Source organism: Silene latifolia, chromosome 11 (assembly GCF_048544455.1).
Source record: "Silene latifolia isolate original U9 population chromosome 11, ASM4854445v1, whole genome shotgun sequence".
NCBI lineage: Eukaryota > Viridiplantae > Streptophyta > Magnoliopsida > Caryophyllales > Caryophyllaceae > Silene > Silene latifolia.
The window spans coordinates 198,515,779-198,532,810 of NC_133536.1; the positions used below are offsets into that span (position 1 = coordinate 198,515,779).

Sequence of the window (17,032 nt, forward strand, 5' to 3'; positions counted from 1 at the left end):
GGGTCTAAGTAAGAGACACAAGACAAGGTCATAACTCATATGGAGAGGAAATAAAGCCTCTGGTTTTATTTTGTTAACTGTAAAAAGTTCAAGTCCTTAACTGGAAAAAATAACAAAGTTTAGGTCCTTATCTTGGGATTAACTATAGAAATAGGTAATGAGATATCCCAACTCAAATTTTTTATTTCCAAATTTTGATTCATTATATAGTATATTAATTCGAGTTGATTAAGGAAAGGAAAACAGAAACCCTTGAAGCACACAAATTCTTACAACCCTTACTGTATAGTCTATTTCACGTACACCCTTTTATCGTCTCTAAATTTCATACTACATACCGTCCTTGGAAATAAAAAATTCTCTATTGTTTGTAGTGTATGCACATGGCTTCCGATTTCTCAACGTTGCCTCTTGATCTTCTTGGTGTCATTGCATTAAAGTTGGAAACTTTCGAAGATTTTTTTAAGTTTTCGGTTGTATGTCGTTCCTGGAATAGTGCTTCGTCTTCAGCAAAGCATCAATGGAAGGCTAAACCAATTGTACCATGGCTATTACTTGCTGAAAACAATCAGAATAATCCCAATTGTGTTCGCAAGATTTTTAATCTTAGTAATAACAAGTGTTATAAATTCAGTCTCCCTGAGACTTTTGTTGGAGCAAGGTGTTGGGGTTCGTCTTATGGCTGGATTGCAATGATTGACCGTAACTTTGATGTTCAATTGTTTAATCCAATTACTAAGGCACAAATTCCGTTCCCTTCTCTAAAACCCTTATATGATGGTGATGAGTTTGATCAGAATGGTGAAAGTCATCAGCATTGGTTTTTGCGCGGTTTTGCGGACAGGCTCGTTGTGCTTAAAGTACCTCAAAATAATAATTACGAGTTTGTTGTTCTGGTAGTTTATGAGGATTACCATAGCCTAGTTTTCGCTAGGCAAGGTGATCAATCGTGGACACCTGTCTTCGTCAATTCAAAATTTCGGAAATTTCGGATGTGTGATGTTGTGGGAATGGATGATAAAGTATTTACTTTATATTGAGACGGATCAATTGTGTCTTGGAATGTCGAGGAATTCAACGCTCTTGAGCTTATAATACCAGCAGACTATTCACCATCTGGCCATGAATTTCTCGTGGAATTTAACACATGGCGTGTAAACCACACATATTTTGTACGATCAGGTAGCGATCTCCTTGCAGTGCTAAGATATAGGAAAGAATTCGATAATGAGGATGATACTGATTACGATGATGAGGATGATACTGATTACGATGATGAGGATGAGGATGATGCTGATCACGACGATGATACTGACCACGATAATGCTGATCAAGATGATACTAATTACGATGATGAGGATGAGGATGAGGATGATGCGGATGATGTTGATCACGATAATAAAGGTGATTCTTATTATTTTTGCAAGACAAAAGATTTCAAGGTGTATAGATTTAAATCTGAAGACAAAAGTTGGGAGAAAATTGAAGATTTAGGGGAAGTGGCATTGGTCGTAGGTGGTAACTCTTCCATGTGTGTTTCTGTAACACATGCCAACGGGTTGCAACGTAATTGCATATATTTAACTGATGATTTAGATATGTGTTGTCTATCAGTAACAAAGCCTGGTGGACATGATACGGGTGTCTTTAACTTCAAGAATGGCAATATATGGCAATTTTACGAAGGCGATGATATACACTCATCCTTTTCTCCGCCAATCCTGTTTATTCCCCAATTTTAATTTATTGGTAATTCCGGACATGCAATTTACTTCTAGCGGCAATAATGTATGTGGATTAGATGTTAGAGGTTACAAAGATTGAAGGTAGACGACTAGTTTAATTTTGAGCACTAAAAGGCATCAGTTCATTGTTGAATATACTCCCTAGTTTGTAATTTGTCCGTCGAGGGTGGTAATGGACAATAACATTTGTATGCTACAAATGATTACCGAGTATTGAATTGAATTGTTACTCGTAGTAATCAGTCGAGGATAAACGATGAAGCAGCCTCATGCATTTAATTAATTAAGAGTCTTTTACCTCGTTGTTGTCTTGGCTTATTACTCCCTTCTATTCTTTATATGTGTCCAATATACAGGGAATCCAATTCTTGAAAATAACATGGATATAAATGTAGTAGTGAAATGGGTATGGTAAATTACAAAGTTAGTATCGTAAAATGGTAATTTTAGGATACGACACAATCAATGTTGAAAATCTCATAAATCAAGTATGGGAGAATGCACAATCAATTTGGAAAACTATCCCATGACTAAATTGGGAATTACCATTTGCTTCTTTTGAAGCACTAACTCCAACAATCCCCTACATGATTCAAAAGAAGTGAACAAGAATAGCTGATATAAGGCAACGGAACGTAAGTCTTAAGATGACAATGTTCCTGAGGAATTGAATTGTCACCCAGTGCATACAATTACCTGCTACAGCCGTATTGAGTTGCTCTCGGCATTGGACTCTCCACGGTGGTTTGTAACGGATAACTGCGCACAAACCTGCATTCGAATCTGTGTTCGTCCTCGCGAAATGTCATATAAGGTGCCCCTCACATGCCTGGGATCTCGTGAACGCTCTAGAGGTCCTAAAGCCTAAGAACCTCATAGGGGGTAGGGCATTTCCCCCACATTCACATAAGTAACTCCATCAGGTTTGACTGTCACAAACCATCCTTAAACAAGGACTATGGACTTATTAAGAGCTTAACTCAACCTTCCTCACATGACAGAAAATAGCTCAATATATAGAAAAAATACTACATCACTTTTATTAAAATAGGAATGGTAGTAGTATTACAACATGAGATCCTCGTGACTTCGTTTGACCCATTGAACTTGGTAAACCCAAGTGGGGGAGCCCCGTCACGATTCACTCCCAATAGGCTTTAAACCCATTCCTTGTGGTGCCACCAACACCAACTTCTACCATGGCCATTGGTAGGAGGATCTCAATATCCTCTTTACAATTTACGTACGTACTATCATGATATCACATTGTGTAAGGGATCTCACTGCCCACTTACAATTCACAACCTTTGTGAACCCATTATCCGATCAGATTATCCATCACTCTTGATAATCTGCCAAAAAACCTAATGCTTCAGATTATGATGCATGACAATTAATGGAGTCAAAATATTCCCACAAAGGAATACAACCAGCACTTAGCCATTCAGCTTTTTATCCTGCAAATTTCTCACAATATATTCATACTCCATTACATATTCAACAATGTAGTTGTGCATCTATAACTTGCATGATATAACATTATGAAAGACACCGTTTGTCAAATAAATATCATAATTATTCGACGTTCAATGAAAATGTAAACTCATTCCCAAAGATACAATTGTTTTCATGGATTGGCTTACAAAAAACCATGGTGTCCATCTACTTATAACAACGATATAAGTTATATCATATCTCTCACAACGCATACAAACATCATATATATGAATGTAACAACCTTTCCACCAATTTCATCTTGTCATGTATAAACTCAAGAATACATCTTAAATAACTCATATATTAGTGATCCAATTATCACAAATAATATCCGTTAAAGAAACATCGCCAAAATCAAAACCAAATAAATATAGATTATGCGTCTTTTACCCTTTCTTGTTTTAATATAAGCACTTAAACCAAATAAAACGTAATTAGTCCAACACATGTATTATGGAACAACCATACATAAATCCTTATTCGGAGAAATAAGTTTATACAATCTCAATGTCAGAGTATTCACATCTATCTACCAATCCCATGTAATTGTCATTATAACCACTTCCAACACTGAAACCCAATATTTTACGACAAAAATAAAGGAAGTCTTACCTTTGCTAGACACCCCCACAAGCCTTGACTTATCTCAAAGTCTTAGCTAGGCAAACATCCTCTAATCGGACCAATCACTCTCATAAGAATTGACAAAGTAATCTTACATAAAGTTTATAAAATGTCCGACTCAATTCAACAACAAAACTTCAAAGCAGTGGAAATGGTCAATATTTTATAGCTCAAGGCTAACATTCAAGATGACATAAGATGATGATAGAAAAATACGCTCCATATATTTCCATATATATCACATAAGGAATACGTTTTTTCACAACTTAGAGAGGAAACACAACTTTTCAAAGTTTACTCAAATAATAGGTATAGAACACTTACCTACTTCCCCCACATGTTGTCATACTATACATAAGTGACAACACAACAATAAAAAAGTCATGAATATATTGATCTGATCAATCATATAAACACATTAAACAACATCTTTATATAATTGGTATGATGCATAAATGTCCATTAACAAAAATTCTCACCCATGTACAGCTTACAGAGTTACAGTAGCACATACTGACATACATTACACTACACCGTCAAATTTCATCTATCCATCAATTCTATCTGATTGACATAAACAAATCTAAACATGTTACCAACCGCCAAATTAAATCACTGACCCAAAACCTCAAAGACAGTATCAAAGTTTGCAAATGTCTACTAGTCTTACTGGGTGCATATACTGATAGAAGCCGTCTATTTTCTGTCTAAACAATGCACGTTGATGCTTACATTTAACACACATGTAGCACGTTAATAATGTTTAGATATCTAGCTATGAATGGCACTTCCTTTTATCATAGATTGCATATGAAGTAAATCAATTCTCCGCTAATTCATGTGCATTGCTAACAAATTCTATCAAACTCCGTATATCTTAACCGAAAAGTTTAAATTAATAATAACAAAACTTTGGTAACATGCAAACCTCAAAATCACAAATAACTTAGAGAAATCACACGTACTCTGTAACAAACATGACGGTTTTAATTTAACTATCAAAAATCACGTTAACTTTTAGCAACCCAAAACAAAATGCACTTCACACAACCTACATCACCCAACACTTACACAGATTACAAATTACGATATGCTTGGGTTGAAAAAATAGGTTTTGAGCATGTGTGAAAAAAACAAATGTGAGTTTCAAAATAATAGTACTTATCTATGAACATTAAATTTTGTTATTTCCCACTTCAGCTATGGGAGATGAGTTAAGCATTACGCTGTATCGTCTGCATCTATCACTTTGGTACAAACATCGCCGCCAATTAGGCAAGAACAAGAATATCGTAATCGCGCAAGCAAGCATAACAGAGAAGCAAGCCAAAAGTCGAAACATAGTGTTAGAACACATTTGGTTGATGATGTCAAGTTTCATTTGTTATTTAATTGTTTGCTTCTTAGTTAAATTGTTTAGCAAAATTGAAGCTATTGATGATCAATCAAAGAGTCCACAAGTTAATCAAAGTAACAAGATGATCAAGATGAAGGCAAGACAAGAAAGCCCATTGCCTAGAATGAATGTTGTAAACGAGGTAGTTAAACATATCCTCTTTATGCATAAGTGATTGCAAAACCATGCAACAGTTCCTGTGACTGTTGCACCATGGTTTCTGGTACTAACGTATGGAGAATTTTCGGGAAAATTCACAAGTGCTTGAAATTCTTTAAAAAGTTTTTTTATGTTCAAGTGGAACATTATTTCAAAACTGAAGAACAAAAAAAAAAGAACAAAAAGAATATGCTTGCACAATAATTTAAAGATGCCAATCCCATTTGTGCAAGTTGTTTTTCATGCTAAAAATAGGACTTATGCTTTTTCCATTTGTGGCAAAATTGTGAGTTCCCATAAATTTTATGGAAAACACTCCTTTGCTTCTGAAAATTACAGCCACGTTGAGCCTCACAAATCTGATTGTTCTTTTATAATTTTAAATGAAAATGCATACTAAAAACCTATGGACATTAGATTAAAGTAGTGTTAAGATCCTTCTCTTACACACTACCTTTCTCTATAAATAGCCACTTCATTTATCATTTATTGGAAGACTTTTCAGAACACTCATTGTAAAACATTTGCAAAATCATTTCAGCATTTTAAGCTTTGTTCTTCAAATATTTGCAAAACCGTTTTCTGTTTTCAAAAGTCTTCACTTGTTTTTCAAAGTCAGAAAATCTCCAAGTATCGCGTTAAACTTAAGCTGTTGCATACGAATATGTTCAATGATTCTCGTGTTTAGGTCTTAATTGTAATCTCCATGTTCTTAAGTGAAACACTGAGATTTTGACTCTGTAAACCGTTGAGATAGAACTTTAAGTCTTGAAGCGGAGTAGCTTTGAGCAAGGGAAAGTCTTGAAGCGGAGTAGCTTCAAGCAATTGCAACCGGAGTAGGTTGGCGAGTTATTTTCATTGTAAGGGGTTTAGTTAAGTTTGAGTAAATTTCTAAACAAGCAATAAAATAACGGTTGGACGTAGGCTCCGGAGTAGGAGCTGAACCAATTTTTAAAACATCGTCTTGTTTGTTTACTTACTTTTACATTCGTTTATCCTTTGCATTTTTATCTACCTATCTCGTTGCAGTCTTTGTGCAACGATTCATCATCTTGTTGCATAGACTGCTTTGTCTGTTTGTGAACTTACAATCCATTAAATTTCTCAAACTCGTACCTAATAGATCTTACTTGTGTTAGTCATTAACCAAGTAAACGAGAAAATTTTTAAAAGGTACACCTAATTCACCCCCTCCCCCTCTTAGGTGTTTATCGTTCTTAACTCTTCACATAGCCAAATGTCATTAGAAATCTCAACCCCCTTTTCACCGCCAACAAAAACCGATGGGGAAATATAATGGCTGGATTAAAATAAATGACGATGAAAGAAAGGAAACGCAAAATTACTCCATAAACCTCATTAATGGTAAGAGCAACTGACCCTAGGAGGAAAGAGGATAAGATTAATAACTAATACAACACTAGTTGACAAAGGTTCAAAATGAAATTTATATTCCGTCTCATAACGTTTGACTATTTTACTTCTTACTCGATACATTTAACACAGAATTCATACGTTTAAAAGATCTTTGCAAGCAAAATCACAAATACAAATATGGCTAATTATTTATAATCAAAAAGTTTATCTTATTTTATAGTCTTACTGTCAAACTTGTGCATGAATTGTATGTCTGCATACACGTACTTCATGACAAATCAAAAGGTTAATGAGAAGGACAGTTCATTCCTACTGGACAAACCAATCCTTGGTATATATTATTGCTCATCGCAACAAAATTTATAAAGGATACAAGAAAATTCGACTTTTGGTGATGAATAAGTAGAAATAGACATCGCCATATCGCCTTAGATAAAAATTTAAAGAGCAAAATTTTTCAAATTTTAACTTTAGATTATAGGCGGTATGACTGTTAGACGAACAAAGAAAAAATAGACTTACAGAACTTGAAAGGAAAGATGTCGTGGCGTGATAGAATCACTGCCCTAAAGTTGAATTTGCCCCGCTCGATACACACGGCCTCTTGGCAACCAACCCCCAGGGTTACACGACGTCCGAGTCTAAGGTGTACGACAAAGACTCAGAATGAGGACTACTTGCAGAACGTTGCCAAATATCAGCTTTATACAAGAGAAATATTTTAGAGAGGAATAAACGAAAGAATGATTGTTTCTTTTTTGTGTGGTAGGGATGGGTTTATATAGTAGTGAAATGGGTATGGTAAATTACAAAGTTAGTATCGTAAAATGGTAATTTTAGGATACGACACAATCAATGTTGAAAATCTCATAAATCAAGTATGGGAGAATGCACAATCAATTTGGAAAACTATCCCATGACTAAATTGGGAATTACCATTTGCTTCTTTTGAAGCACTAACTCCAACACAACTAAGTTTTTTTAACAAAGGAAAAATTCTCAAATGGATGGTCATCTTTAACCTTACTATTTTTAGCAGTATTTAGTTGATTTTTGTGATATAGTAGTAAATTTTGTTTTTTTTTTTTTTTTTTTTTTTGAAAATGTAAGATTCCATTATAATCATCAAATCAACCCATATATTCTAAGGTTCAGTATCACCTTAGTTACTCTACATAAAACTACCCAAATATTATTGTTCAGCCAATTGCTTACACGTCAAATTTTTGACTAAAAACTATTACATCGAATAAATTTTAAAAAGTAGCTACAATTAATGGTATGCAATCGAACTACGATAATTTTAAAGTTGGGGAATAAAGAAGGTGGGTGGGGAAAATGAGGAGCGCATATCATCACCTTCGTAAAATTGCAGGACGTCAGTCTTGATGTCATAGAAACCCGTATCATGTCCACCCTTCTCTCTTACCAACCTCCAATACACATAATCATCATCTGTGAAATAAATACAATTACGTTGCAAGCCTTCGGCATGTCCGGTAGCAACGCACATGGAAGAGTTACCGCCTACAACCAATGCCACTTCCCCCAAATCTTTAGTTACCTCCCAAATTTTGTCTTTAGGTTTAAGTTTGTACACCTCAAATCCAATTGTTCGATAAACAATGTCGTGATCGAAATCAGTATTATCTGCATTCCCTACTCCATCCTTGTATCTTAACACCAGGAGGAGCTCATTACCTGATTGTGCCATGTATATTTGATTTATACTTTTGTTCAACTTCACGAAAACTAAATTGACATGCAGTGAGTAATCTGCTGGTTTTATAAGCTGCAGAGCGTTGAATTCGTCGACATTCCAAGATACAATTGATCCATCTTCATATAGCGCAAATACTTTATCCTCTATCGCTACAAGATCAACCATCTTAACTTCAGATTTGACGAATATGGGTGTCCACTGCTGATCGCCTTGTCTAGCAAAAGCTAGGCTCTGGTACCACTCGTAAACTACCAGAACAACAAACTCGTAATTATTATTTTGAGGTACTTTAAGCACAATAAGCCTGTTTGCGAAACAACGCAAAAACCAACTCTCGTATCTTTCACCACTCGTAGGTGGTGTACCACAATGTAAGGGTTTTAAACAAGGGAAGTGAATTTGAGCCTTAGTGATTGGATTAAACAATTGAACATCAAAGTTAAGGTCAATCATTGCAATCCAACCGTTAGGCGAACCCCAACACCTTGCTCCAAAAGTTTGCGGGAGATACAAGTTGTAACGCTTGTTATTAGAAAGATTAAATATCTTGCGAACACAATCGGGATTATCTTTAGTGTTTTCAGCAAGTAAAAGCCATGGTACAACTGGTTTAGCCTTCCATTGATGCTTTACTGAAGACGAAGCACGATTCCACCAACGACATGCAACAGAAAACTTAATAAAATCTTCGAAAGTTTGTAACTTTAATGCAATGACGCCAACAACGTCAAGAGGCAACGTAGACCAATCTGCAGCCATTTACTAGAGGAAACAATATTGAAGTAAGTTGAACATGGAAGCCCGGAACAAACCTAAGCTTCCTCTTATAAGATTGCGCTCACAAATACTATCTCCCTCTCCTTAATTAACCTAGACTAATATTAGGACCTTTATATAGATTTATTCCACCCTAAATAAGAGATCTAGACTAATTAGGAAACAAAGAATATTAGGAAATTAAACAATTAATTTCCAAAATCTGTATTAGGAAACAAGCTCAAAGACTAAACAAACTAGGAAAGTGCATGGGACCCACTCACTTTCCACAAACTCGCGTATAGCAAAGTGAGCCATACTACATACTCAATCACGAAAGTCGGTCATGGCCTCATGGCATCATATAGCCATGCGACTCGCGAGACTTACGGGTCATTGCTTCGTCTTTTCATCCTTAGCTTATCTCCGGCTTCTTGCCTTTACTTAATTCGTATTCGACACAAATTCAAGGCACAAGATTGCCATTGTAGCCATTGTAGGTGGTCCAATAGATGAAACTATGACAATCAATGTTGGAATTAGATTCAGTACAATGCCGGAATAATGTGCGGCTTGTCTGGGTGTTTGATTTTGTACAAATATCAGTTCGTTGTTTACATAGTACTCCGTATACTCCGGGTTTTGCTCCCTCCTATTCTTTATGTCATGGATTATTACTCCCTTCTATTTCTATTTTTGAAAAAAAAACATCGATATAAGTGATGATATTATTAAAATTAGAATTCATGGGCTGACTTCAACACCTTAAGTAGCTGGCTTGAACAAAAAAAAAAAAAAAGAAATAGTCCGTATTAGGTAATGATATCCCAACTCTAGTCGATCAAGGAAAACAAAAACCTTAAAACGCACAACTTCTATATAAGTTGTTAATTTAGTCTTTTACATGTACTTCGATCCCTTTTAATTATCGTCTTTAAATTTCATACAAAATACGTACTTGAATTTCTATTGTTTTGTTTCTAGTACAATATGGCTTCCGATTTCTCGATGTTGCCTCTTGATCTTCTTGGTGTCATTGCATTAAAGATTGAAAACTTCGAAGATTATATTAAGTTTTCTGTTGTATGTCGTTCCTGGAATAGTGCTTCGTCTTCAGTAAAGCACCAATGGACAGCTAAACCAATTGTACCATGGCTATTACTTGCTGAAAACAATCAGGATAATCCCGATTGTGTTCGCAAGATATATAATCTTAGTAATAACAAGTGTTACAATTTGAACCTTCCGGAGACTTTTGGAGCAAGGTGTTGGGGTTCGTCATATGGCTGGGTTGCAATGATTGACCGTAACTTGGATGTTAAATTGTTTAATCCAATTACTAAGGCACAAATTCCGTTGCCTTCTCTAAAGCCCCCACGTACATATTTTAATCCTCGAAGTGGTGAAAGTTACCAGAATTGGTTTTTGGATAGTTCTGCAGACAAGGTGATTGTGCTTAAAGTACCTCAAAATGATCATTACGAGTTTGTTGTTATGTTAGTTCGTCAGCATTGCCATAGTGTAGCCATCGCTAGGCATGGCGACCAATTGTGGACACCTGTCTCCGTCAAATCAAAAGGTCGGATGCTTGATGTTGTTGAAATTGATGATAATATATTAGCTTTATACAACGACGGATCAATTGTATGTTTGAATGTCAAGGAATTCAACGCTCTTGAGCCTCTAAAACCAGTAGATTATTCACCGTGTGGCCATGAATTATTCGTCAAGTTCAACCGTGGGCATGTGTACCATACATATTTGGTCCGATCAGGTAGTGATCTCCTCGCAGTGTTAAGATACAGGGAACAAGTGGGTAATGAGAAAGACGATGATGATATTTTTTGTCAGACAATTGATTTTGAGGTGTATAGATTTAGAACAGTAGACAAAAGTTGGGAGGAAATTGATGATTTGGGGGAAGTGGCATTGGTCGTAGGTCGTAATTCTTCCATGTGTTTTTCTGTAGGACATACCAATGGATTGCAACGTAATTGCATATATTTCACTGATGATTATCATTTGTTTTGGGGATCAGTAAGAGAGCCTGGTGGACATGATACAGGTGTCTTTGACTTCGAGAGTGGCGACATATGGCCATTCTACGAAGGTGATGATATCCATTCAATATTTTCTCCACCTACCCTGTTTATTCCCCAATTTTAAAATGTTTTATCATACGAAGTACAATTTTTTTTTTAGTTACATGAAATGGAGTAGTCGTTTGAGGGTTAGCGATGGCTTCTGGTCTATTTTGTTTGTTAGGAGACTCCTTTTCGTCTATCATTCGATTATATTGAATTCGCTTTGATTTTGGTTCCATTCAGATTGAATTGAGCTCCAAGTACTATTTAAGCTACTCATATCATCAAGTGTTCGATTGATTTATCAATTCAGATATTTTCGTATGATTTTTCAAGTTCAGAAGAGGTCTAAAAATAAGTCATTTATAAACAAAAGTTTAGTCTTGTAAAATACACGTATTTTACAAACTTGTTACCTAAGACAGCCTTAAAAAAATTGTATAAATAATAAATTCACCGCCAATAACTTCCGATTTCTCGAAGTTGCTTCTTGATCCATCTTCTTACTTAGTATCATTGAACTAAAGATTGAATTAGGTTTCGGGTACACAATTCAGATTGAGTGTTCCTTTAGTTATAAACTTCTTACATAAAACCGCTTTCCATAAAAAAATTATTTAAGTTGAATATCTAGATTAAGGAAATTAAATTTGACTAATTACACTATAACCTAAAAAAATTTGGACCACTATATAAAAATTGATAAATCCCACAAGACTCCAACTCGAATTCGTCAGGCTCACGGTTACTATAAATTGTTTAATTAGTTGTGTTTGTTAAATTAATTTCACTTTCTTTATTTTACTTTTCAGTTTATATTCTTTCTTTTTTAGATGGCCGTCGATTGGTTTACGTTGCCTCTCGATCTTCTTAGTTTCATTGTATTAAAGTTAGAAACTTTTGAAGATTTTATTAATTTTTCTGCTGTATGTCGTTGCTGGAATCATGCTTCTTCGTCAGTCAAGCAGCAGTGGAGCGCTAAACCAAACGTACCATGGCTATTACTTGCTGAAAACAATAAAGATAATCCCAATTGTGTTCGCAAGATTTTTAATCTTAGTAATAACAAGTGTTACAATTTGAACCTTTCGGAGACTTTTGGAGCAAGGTGTTGGGGTTCGTCTTATGGCTGGGTTGCTATGATTATTGACCGTAATTTCGATGTTCAATTGTTTAATCCAATTACTAAGGCACAAATTCCATTCCCTTCTCTAAGACCCTTATATGATGGTGATGAGAGTGACGAGGATGATGAAAGTTATCGGCATTGGTTTTTGAGCAGTTTTGCGGACAGGCTCATTGTGCTTAAAGTACCTCAAAATAATAATTACGAGTTTGTTGTTCTGGTAATTCATGAGTATTACCAAAGCCTTGCTTTCGCTAGGCAAGGTGATCAATCGTGGACTCCAATATTCGTCAAATCAAGAGTTACGATGCTTGATATTGTGGGTATGGAGGATAAAGTATTTGGTTTGTATGAGAATGGATCAATTGTGTCTTGGAATGTCGAGGAATTCAACGCTCTTGAGCTTATTAAACCAGCAGACTATTCACCATCTGGCCACGAATTTCTCGTGGACTTTAACACAAGGGGTGTAAACCACACATATTTTGTACGATCAGGTAGCGATCTCCTTGCGGTGCTAAGATATAGGAAAGAAGTCCGTGATGAGGATGATACTGATTACGATGATGAGGATGATGATGATGCTGAACACGATGATGAGGATGATGCTGAACACAATGATAAGGATGATGCTGATCATGATAATGATGTAGTCCGTGATGAGGATGATACTGATTACGATGATGAGGATGGCGATGATGCTGAACACAATGATGAGGATGATGCTGATCACGATAATGATGATGATGATAGTGATTATGATGATGAGGATGATTCTGATTACGATGATAAGGATGATTCTGGTTATTTTTCCAGGACAAATTATTTCGAGGTGTATAGATTTAAATCTGAAGACGAAAGTTGGGAGCAAATTGAAGATTTAGGGGAAGTGGCATTGGTAGTAGGTGGTAATTCTTCCATGTGTGTTTCTGTAACACATACCAACGGGTTGCAATAATACGATTCCCATATCTTGCTCCAACAGCTACTTTTGTATATATGGTAGTGAATGTATATTTACCTTATTTGATTTATTTTATAGCTGTTATAATTCTTTCCTTATACCATGTAATTATCAGTATATATACCAATGCATTGTAACACGTTGAAACACAACAAGTGAATAAACATATTATCTTGCATTCTCCAAATTACAATATGGTATCAGTTACCAGGATCTTTTGATTTCCTTCCACATCCATCGTTCTCCCTAACCCTAACATCTTCATCATGACAAATACATCACAAACAACTTCTCAATCAACTCCCTCGGTCTCAGTTGTACAACTCGAGAATCCGGGCATCAAAATCACACATATTACCTTCAATGGTAATAATTACGATGAATGGTCTCGATCATTCCGTCTTGCCCTTCTTGCTAAAGATAAGTTGGGATATATTGACGGAACTATCAACAAACCGTCTGAAACGGCTGACGATTTCAAGACCTGGCGTTCAACCAACGCCCTCGTCACAGCCTGGATCTATAGCTCCATTGAAACAGACCTCGCAAAGTCGATTTCTTATCGCCCCGAGGCCAAACTGGTCTGGGACAATATCCGACAACGTTTTAGTCAAGAAAATGAAGCCCGAATTTATCGCTTGAAGGCCGAAATTACCTCCTGCCGCCAAGCACCAAACGAGTCTCTTATGGTCTACTATGGACGTCTTACCAGTTTGTGGGACGAACTAATGGAGCATGACGCCCTTCCCTCCTGCTCGTGCAAGGCATGTCCTTGTGATTGGGTAAGCATCTTTGATTCTCGTCGTGAAAAAGATCGGGTACGTGATTTTTTAATGGGATTAGATGATCGATTTGATACTGCCCGGTCACAAATTCTTGGTCTCACTCCCCTTCCCAATCTTAATCTAGTATATAATAGGTTGCTTCAAGAGGAAGGGGTTCGATCCCTCTCCAAACCCGCCTCTGAAAATCGTCCTGAACCCATGGCTTTTGCGGCCAAAGCCTCTTATGGCTCGAAATCCAGTAAAGGGGGACATCGGGATATCTCAACTGATCGCCCCAATACTTCGAACTCTACTGCCAATACCAATCCTAATCGTCCTTACTGTATTGTGTGTCAAAAACATGGTCATTATTTGCGGTATTGTTATAGCGTCACGGGAAATTTCCCTGACTGGTGGGGCGATCGACCTCGTGACCGTGTCTACATCGATCCAAATGCAACCGACCTCAGTCAGGCTGTTTTTGTTCCTGACCCGCGACGAACAAAACAGGAGCGTACCAAACCTCCTGCCACTACGGCCATTTCGGGTCCGCGTGCTCACATGGCCTCGACCTCTAGCAGCACTCCTACTGGTAATGGTAATGGTACATCCGTTCCTCGCCCTTCTCTTAATACTTTTGACAGGATTGATTTTAATACGCTCGATGCCCGCGAACTCGAGGAATTGAGTTACATGTGGAAGAATCGCAAAACTGAGACTCATGATCGTCTAAGTGGTAAATTTTCTACTCTATCTTGGATTATTGATACGGGTGCATCTCATCATATGTCGGGTTGTCTTTCTCACTTTACTAATTTACATTCTATTGAACCATTATCTGTCGGTCTCCCAAACGGGGACTTAGCTATTGCAAATCGCAGTGGCGATATTTGTTTATCTCCTCGACTAATCTTGCGTAATGTCCTATATGCAGAACATTTACAATGTAACCTCATTTCTGTTTCAAGCCTTTTATTGGATACCTCTTTAACTATACAATTTTCCCATCATCTTTGTTTAATTCAGGACCGTACCTCGAAGATGGTGATTGGTGCGGGTGAACAAAGCGAGGGACTTTATTATTTGAAAGGTGTTCGAAATGACAAGGTACATGCTTATACCGTTGGGAATTTAGACACTCTCGAGCTATGGCATCGTCGGTTGGGACACCCGTCCTCCACAATCTCACGTTTTCTTCCTTTTATTTCTCAGACAAATTTTTCTAGTTCTCATTTTCATAGCAAACATTGCGATATTTGTATTCGTGCTAAACAAACTCGTGCCCCTTTCCCTTTAAGTACGAATAAAGCTGCTGGCATTTTTGATCTTTTACACGGTGATTTGTGGGGTCCTTACTCAGAAAATGCGTCATGTGGGTCGAAATATTTTCTTACTCTCGTTGATGATTTTTCTCGGTCCACATGGGTTTATTTATTGCGTCGGAAAAGTGACACTCGTCAAACTTTACTAAATTTTTTTGCTATGGTTGATCGTCAATTTGAAAAGAAAATAAAAATGTTTAGAAGCGACAATGGCAGTGAATTTCATCAATTTGAACAATTCTTTCGTGAAAATGGCATTATTTTTCAAAACTCCAATGTTGACACTCCTCAACAAAACGGCCGAGTAGAACGAAAACATCGCCATATTTTAAATATTGCTCGTGCCCTTCTTTTTCAAGCTAGTTTACCCATTCGTTTTTGGGGGGAGTGCATCTTGGGGGCCGTCTATCTCCTTAATCGAACTCCCTCCACAATTCACAAGGGTAAGACTCCTTACGAAATGTTGTTTAACGAACCCCCACCAATGGGCCATATCCGAACCATTGGATGTCTTTGCTATGCTAAAAATATAAATCGACCTCATGACAAATTCGCTCCCCGTGGTCGGAAATGCGTCTTCCTAGGATACCCATTTGGTAAAAAGGGATGGCTAGTTTATGACTTAGATACGGGATCCTATTTTTCCTCTCGAGATGTTGTCTTTGTCGAACATGAGTTTCCGTATCAATCCCTAAACATACATGACACCCCTACGACCTCCTTCCTCGATGATACACTACAACCCATAGAACATGTTATTATCTCCACTACAAGCAGTCCCACATCTCCCTCCACGGCTCACCCGGACCCTCCACCATCGACCACCCACGCAACCCCAACCGACCCACCTTCTGATCCCCCTACAACCACGGCAGCGACACACACGGGCCCACCAGACACTGCCGTGTCCACATCCTCCACCGACACTCCCAGTGACAATATGGGCAAAGGCCATCGACCTAAAATTCCCAACACCCGTCTCACTGGTTATGTTCGTCCACCAATACGCCCCTCGACTCACCTCGCCACCGCATCATCATCTTCAGGTACTCGATATCCTATCTCTAATTTTATTGCTTATGACAAATTTTCTACTAACCATAAAAGTTTTTTAGCGGCCGTGACAAAAAATCACGAGCCAAGTTCCTTCAAAGAAGCTATGCAGGTACCCCAATGGCGCGAGGCAATGAAGAATGAAATTGATGCCCTCGAACGCAATAATACATGGACTCTTGAACCGCTTCCACCCCACAAAAAGGCCATCGGCTCTAAATGGGTCTATAAGATCAAATATCATGCGGATGGGTCAGTTGAGCGATACAAAGCTCGTCTAGTCATCATGGGCAACCGACAAATAGAAGGGGTCGATTTTCAAGAAACTTTCGCTCCTACTATTAAAATGGTTACCGTTCGAACTCTTCTCACTATTGCAGCCGCAAAGAATTGGTACATCGATCAAATGGACGTACACAATGCTTTTCTACATGGCGATCTT

General features: G+C 37.3%; 4 protein-coding genes across 4 annotated transcripts; 3 read left to right on the forward strand and 1 right to left on the reverse strand.

Annotated features, from left to right (window-relative positions):
* The first annotated feature begins 383 nt into the window (after positions 1-383).
* Positions 384-1,742, forward strand: LOC141614624 (putative F-box protein At4g22170). The gene is made up of 2 exons (XM_074433370.1): positions 384-1,022; positions 1,281-1,742. The coding sequence occupies exons 1-2, from the start codon at positions 384-386 to the stop codon at positions 1,740-1,742; spliced, it is 1,101 nt and encodes a 366-aa protein (XP_074289471.1).
* A 6,359-nt stretch (positions 1,743-8,101) lies between these two features.
* LOC141614625 (F-box protein At2g05970-like) lies at positions 8,102-9,280 on the reverse strand. The gene has a single exon (XM_074433372.1). It carries the CDS (start codon positions 9,278-9,280, stop codon positions 8,102-8,104), a length of 1,179 nt encoding a protein of 392 aa, XP_074289473.1.
* Positions 9,281-10,267: 987 nt separating this feature from the next.
* On the forward strand, positions 10,268-11,443 carry LOC141614626 (F-box/kelch-repeat protein At1g57790-like). Its single transcript, XM_074433373.1, has one exon. It carries the CDS (start codon positions 10,268-10,270, stop codon positions 11,441-11,443), a length of 1,176 nt encoding a protein of 391 aa, XP_074289474.1.
* Positions 11,444-12,194: 751 nt separating this feature from the next.
* Positions 12,195-13,371, forward strand: LOC141614627 (F-box protein At2g17036-like). Its single transcript, XM_074433374.1, has 2 exons — positions 12,195-12,984; positions 13,304-13,371. Exons 1-2 carry the CDS (start codon positions 12,195-12,197, stop codon positions 13,369-13,371), a joined length of 858 nt encoding a protein of 285 aa, XP_074289475.1.
* The last annotated feature ends 3,661 nt before the right edge of the window (positions 13,372-17,032 follow it).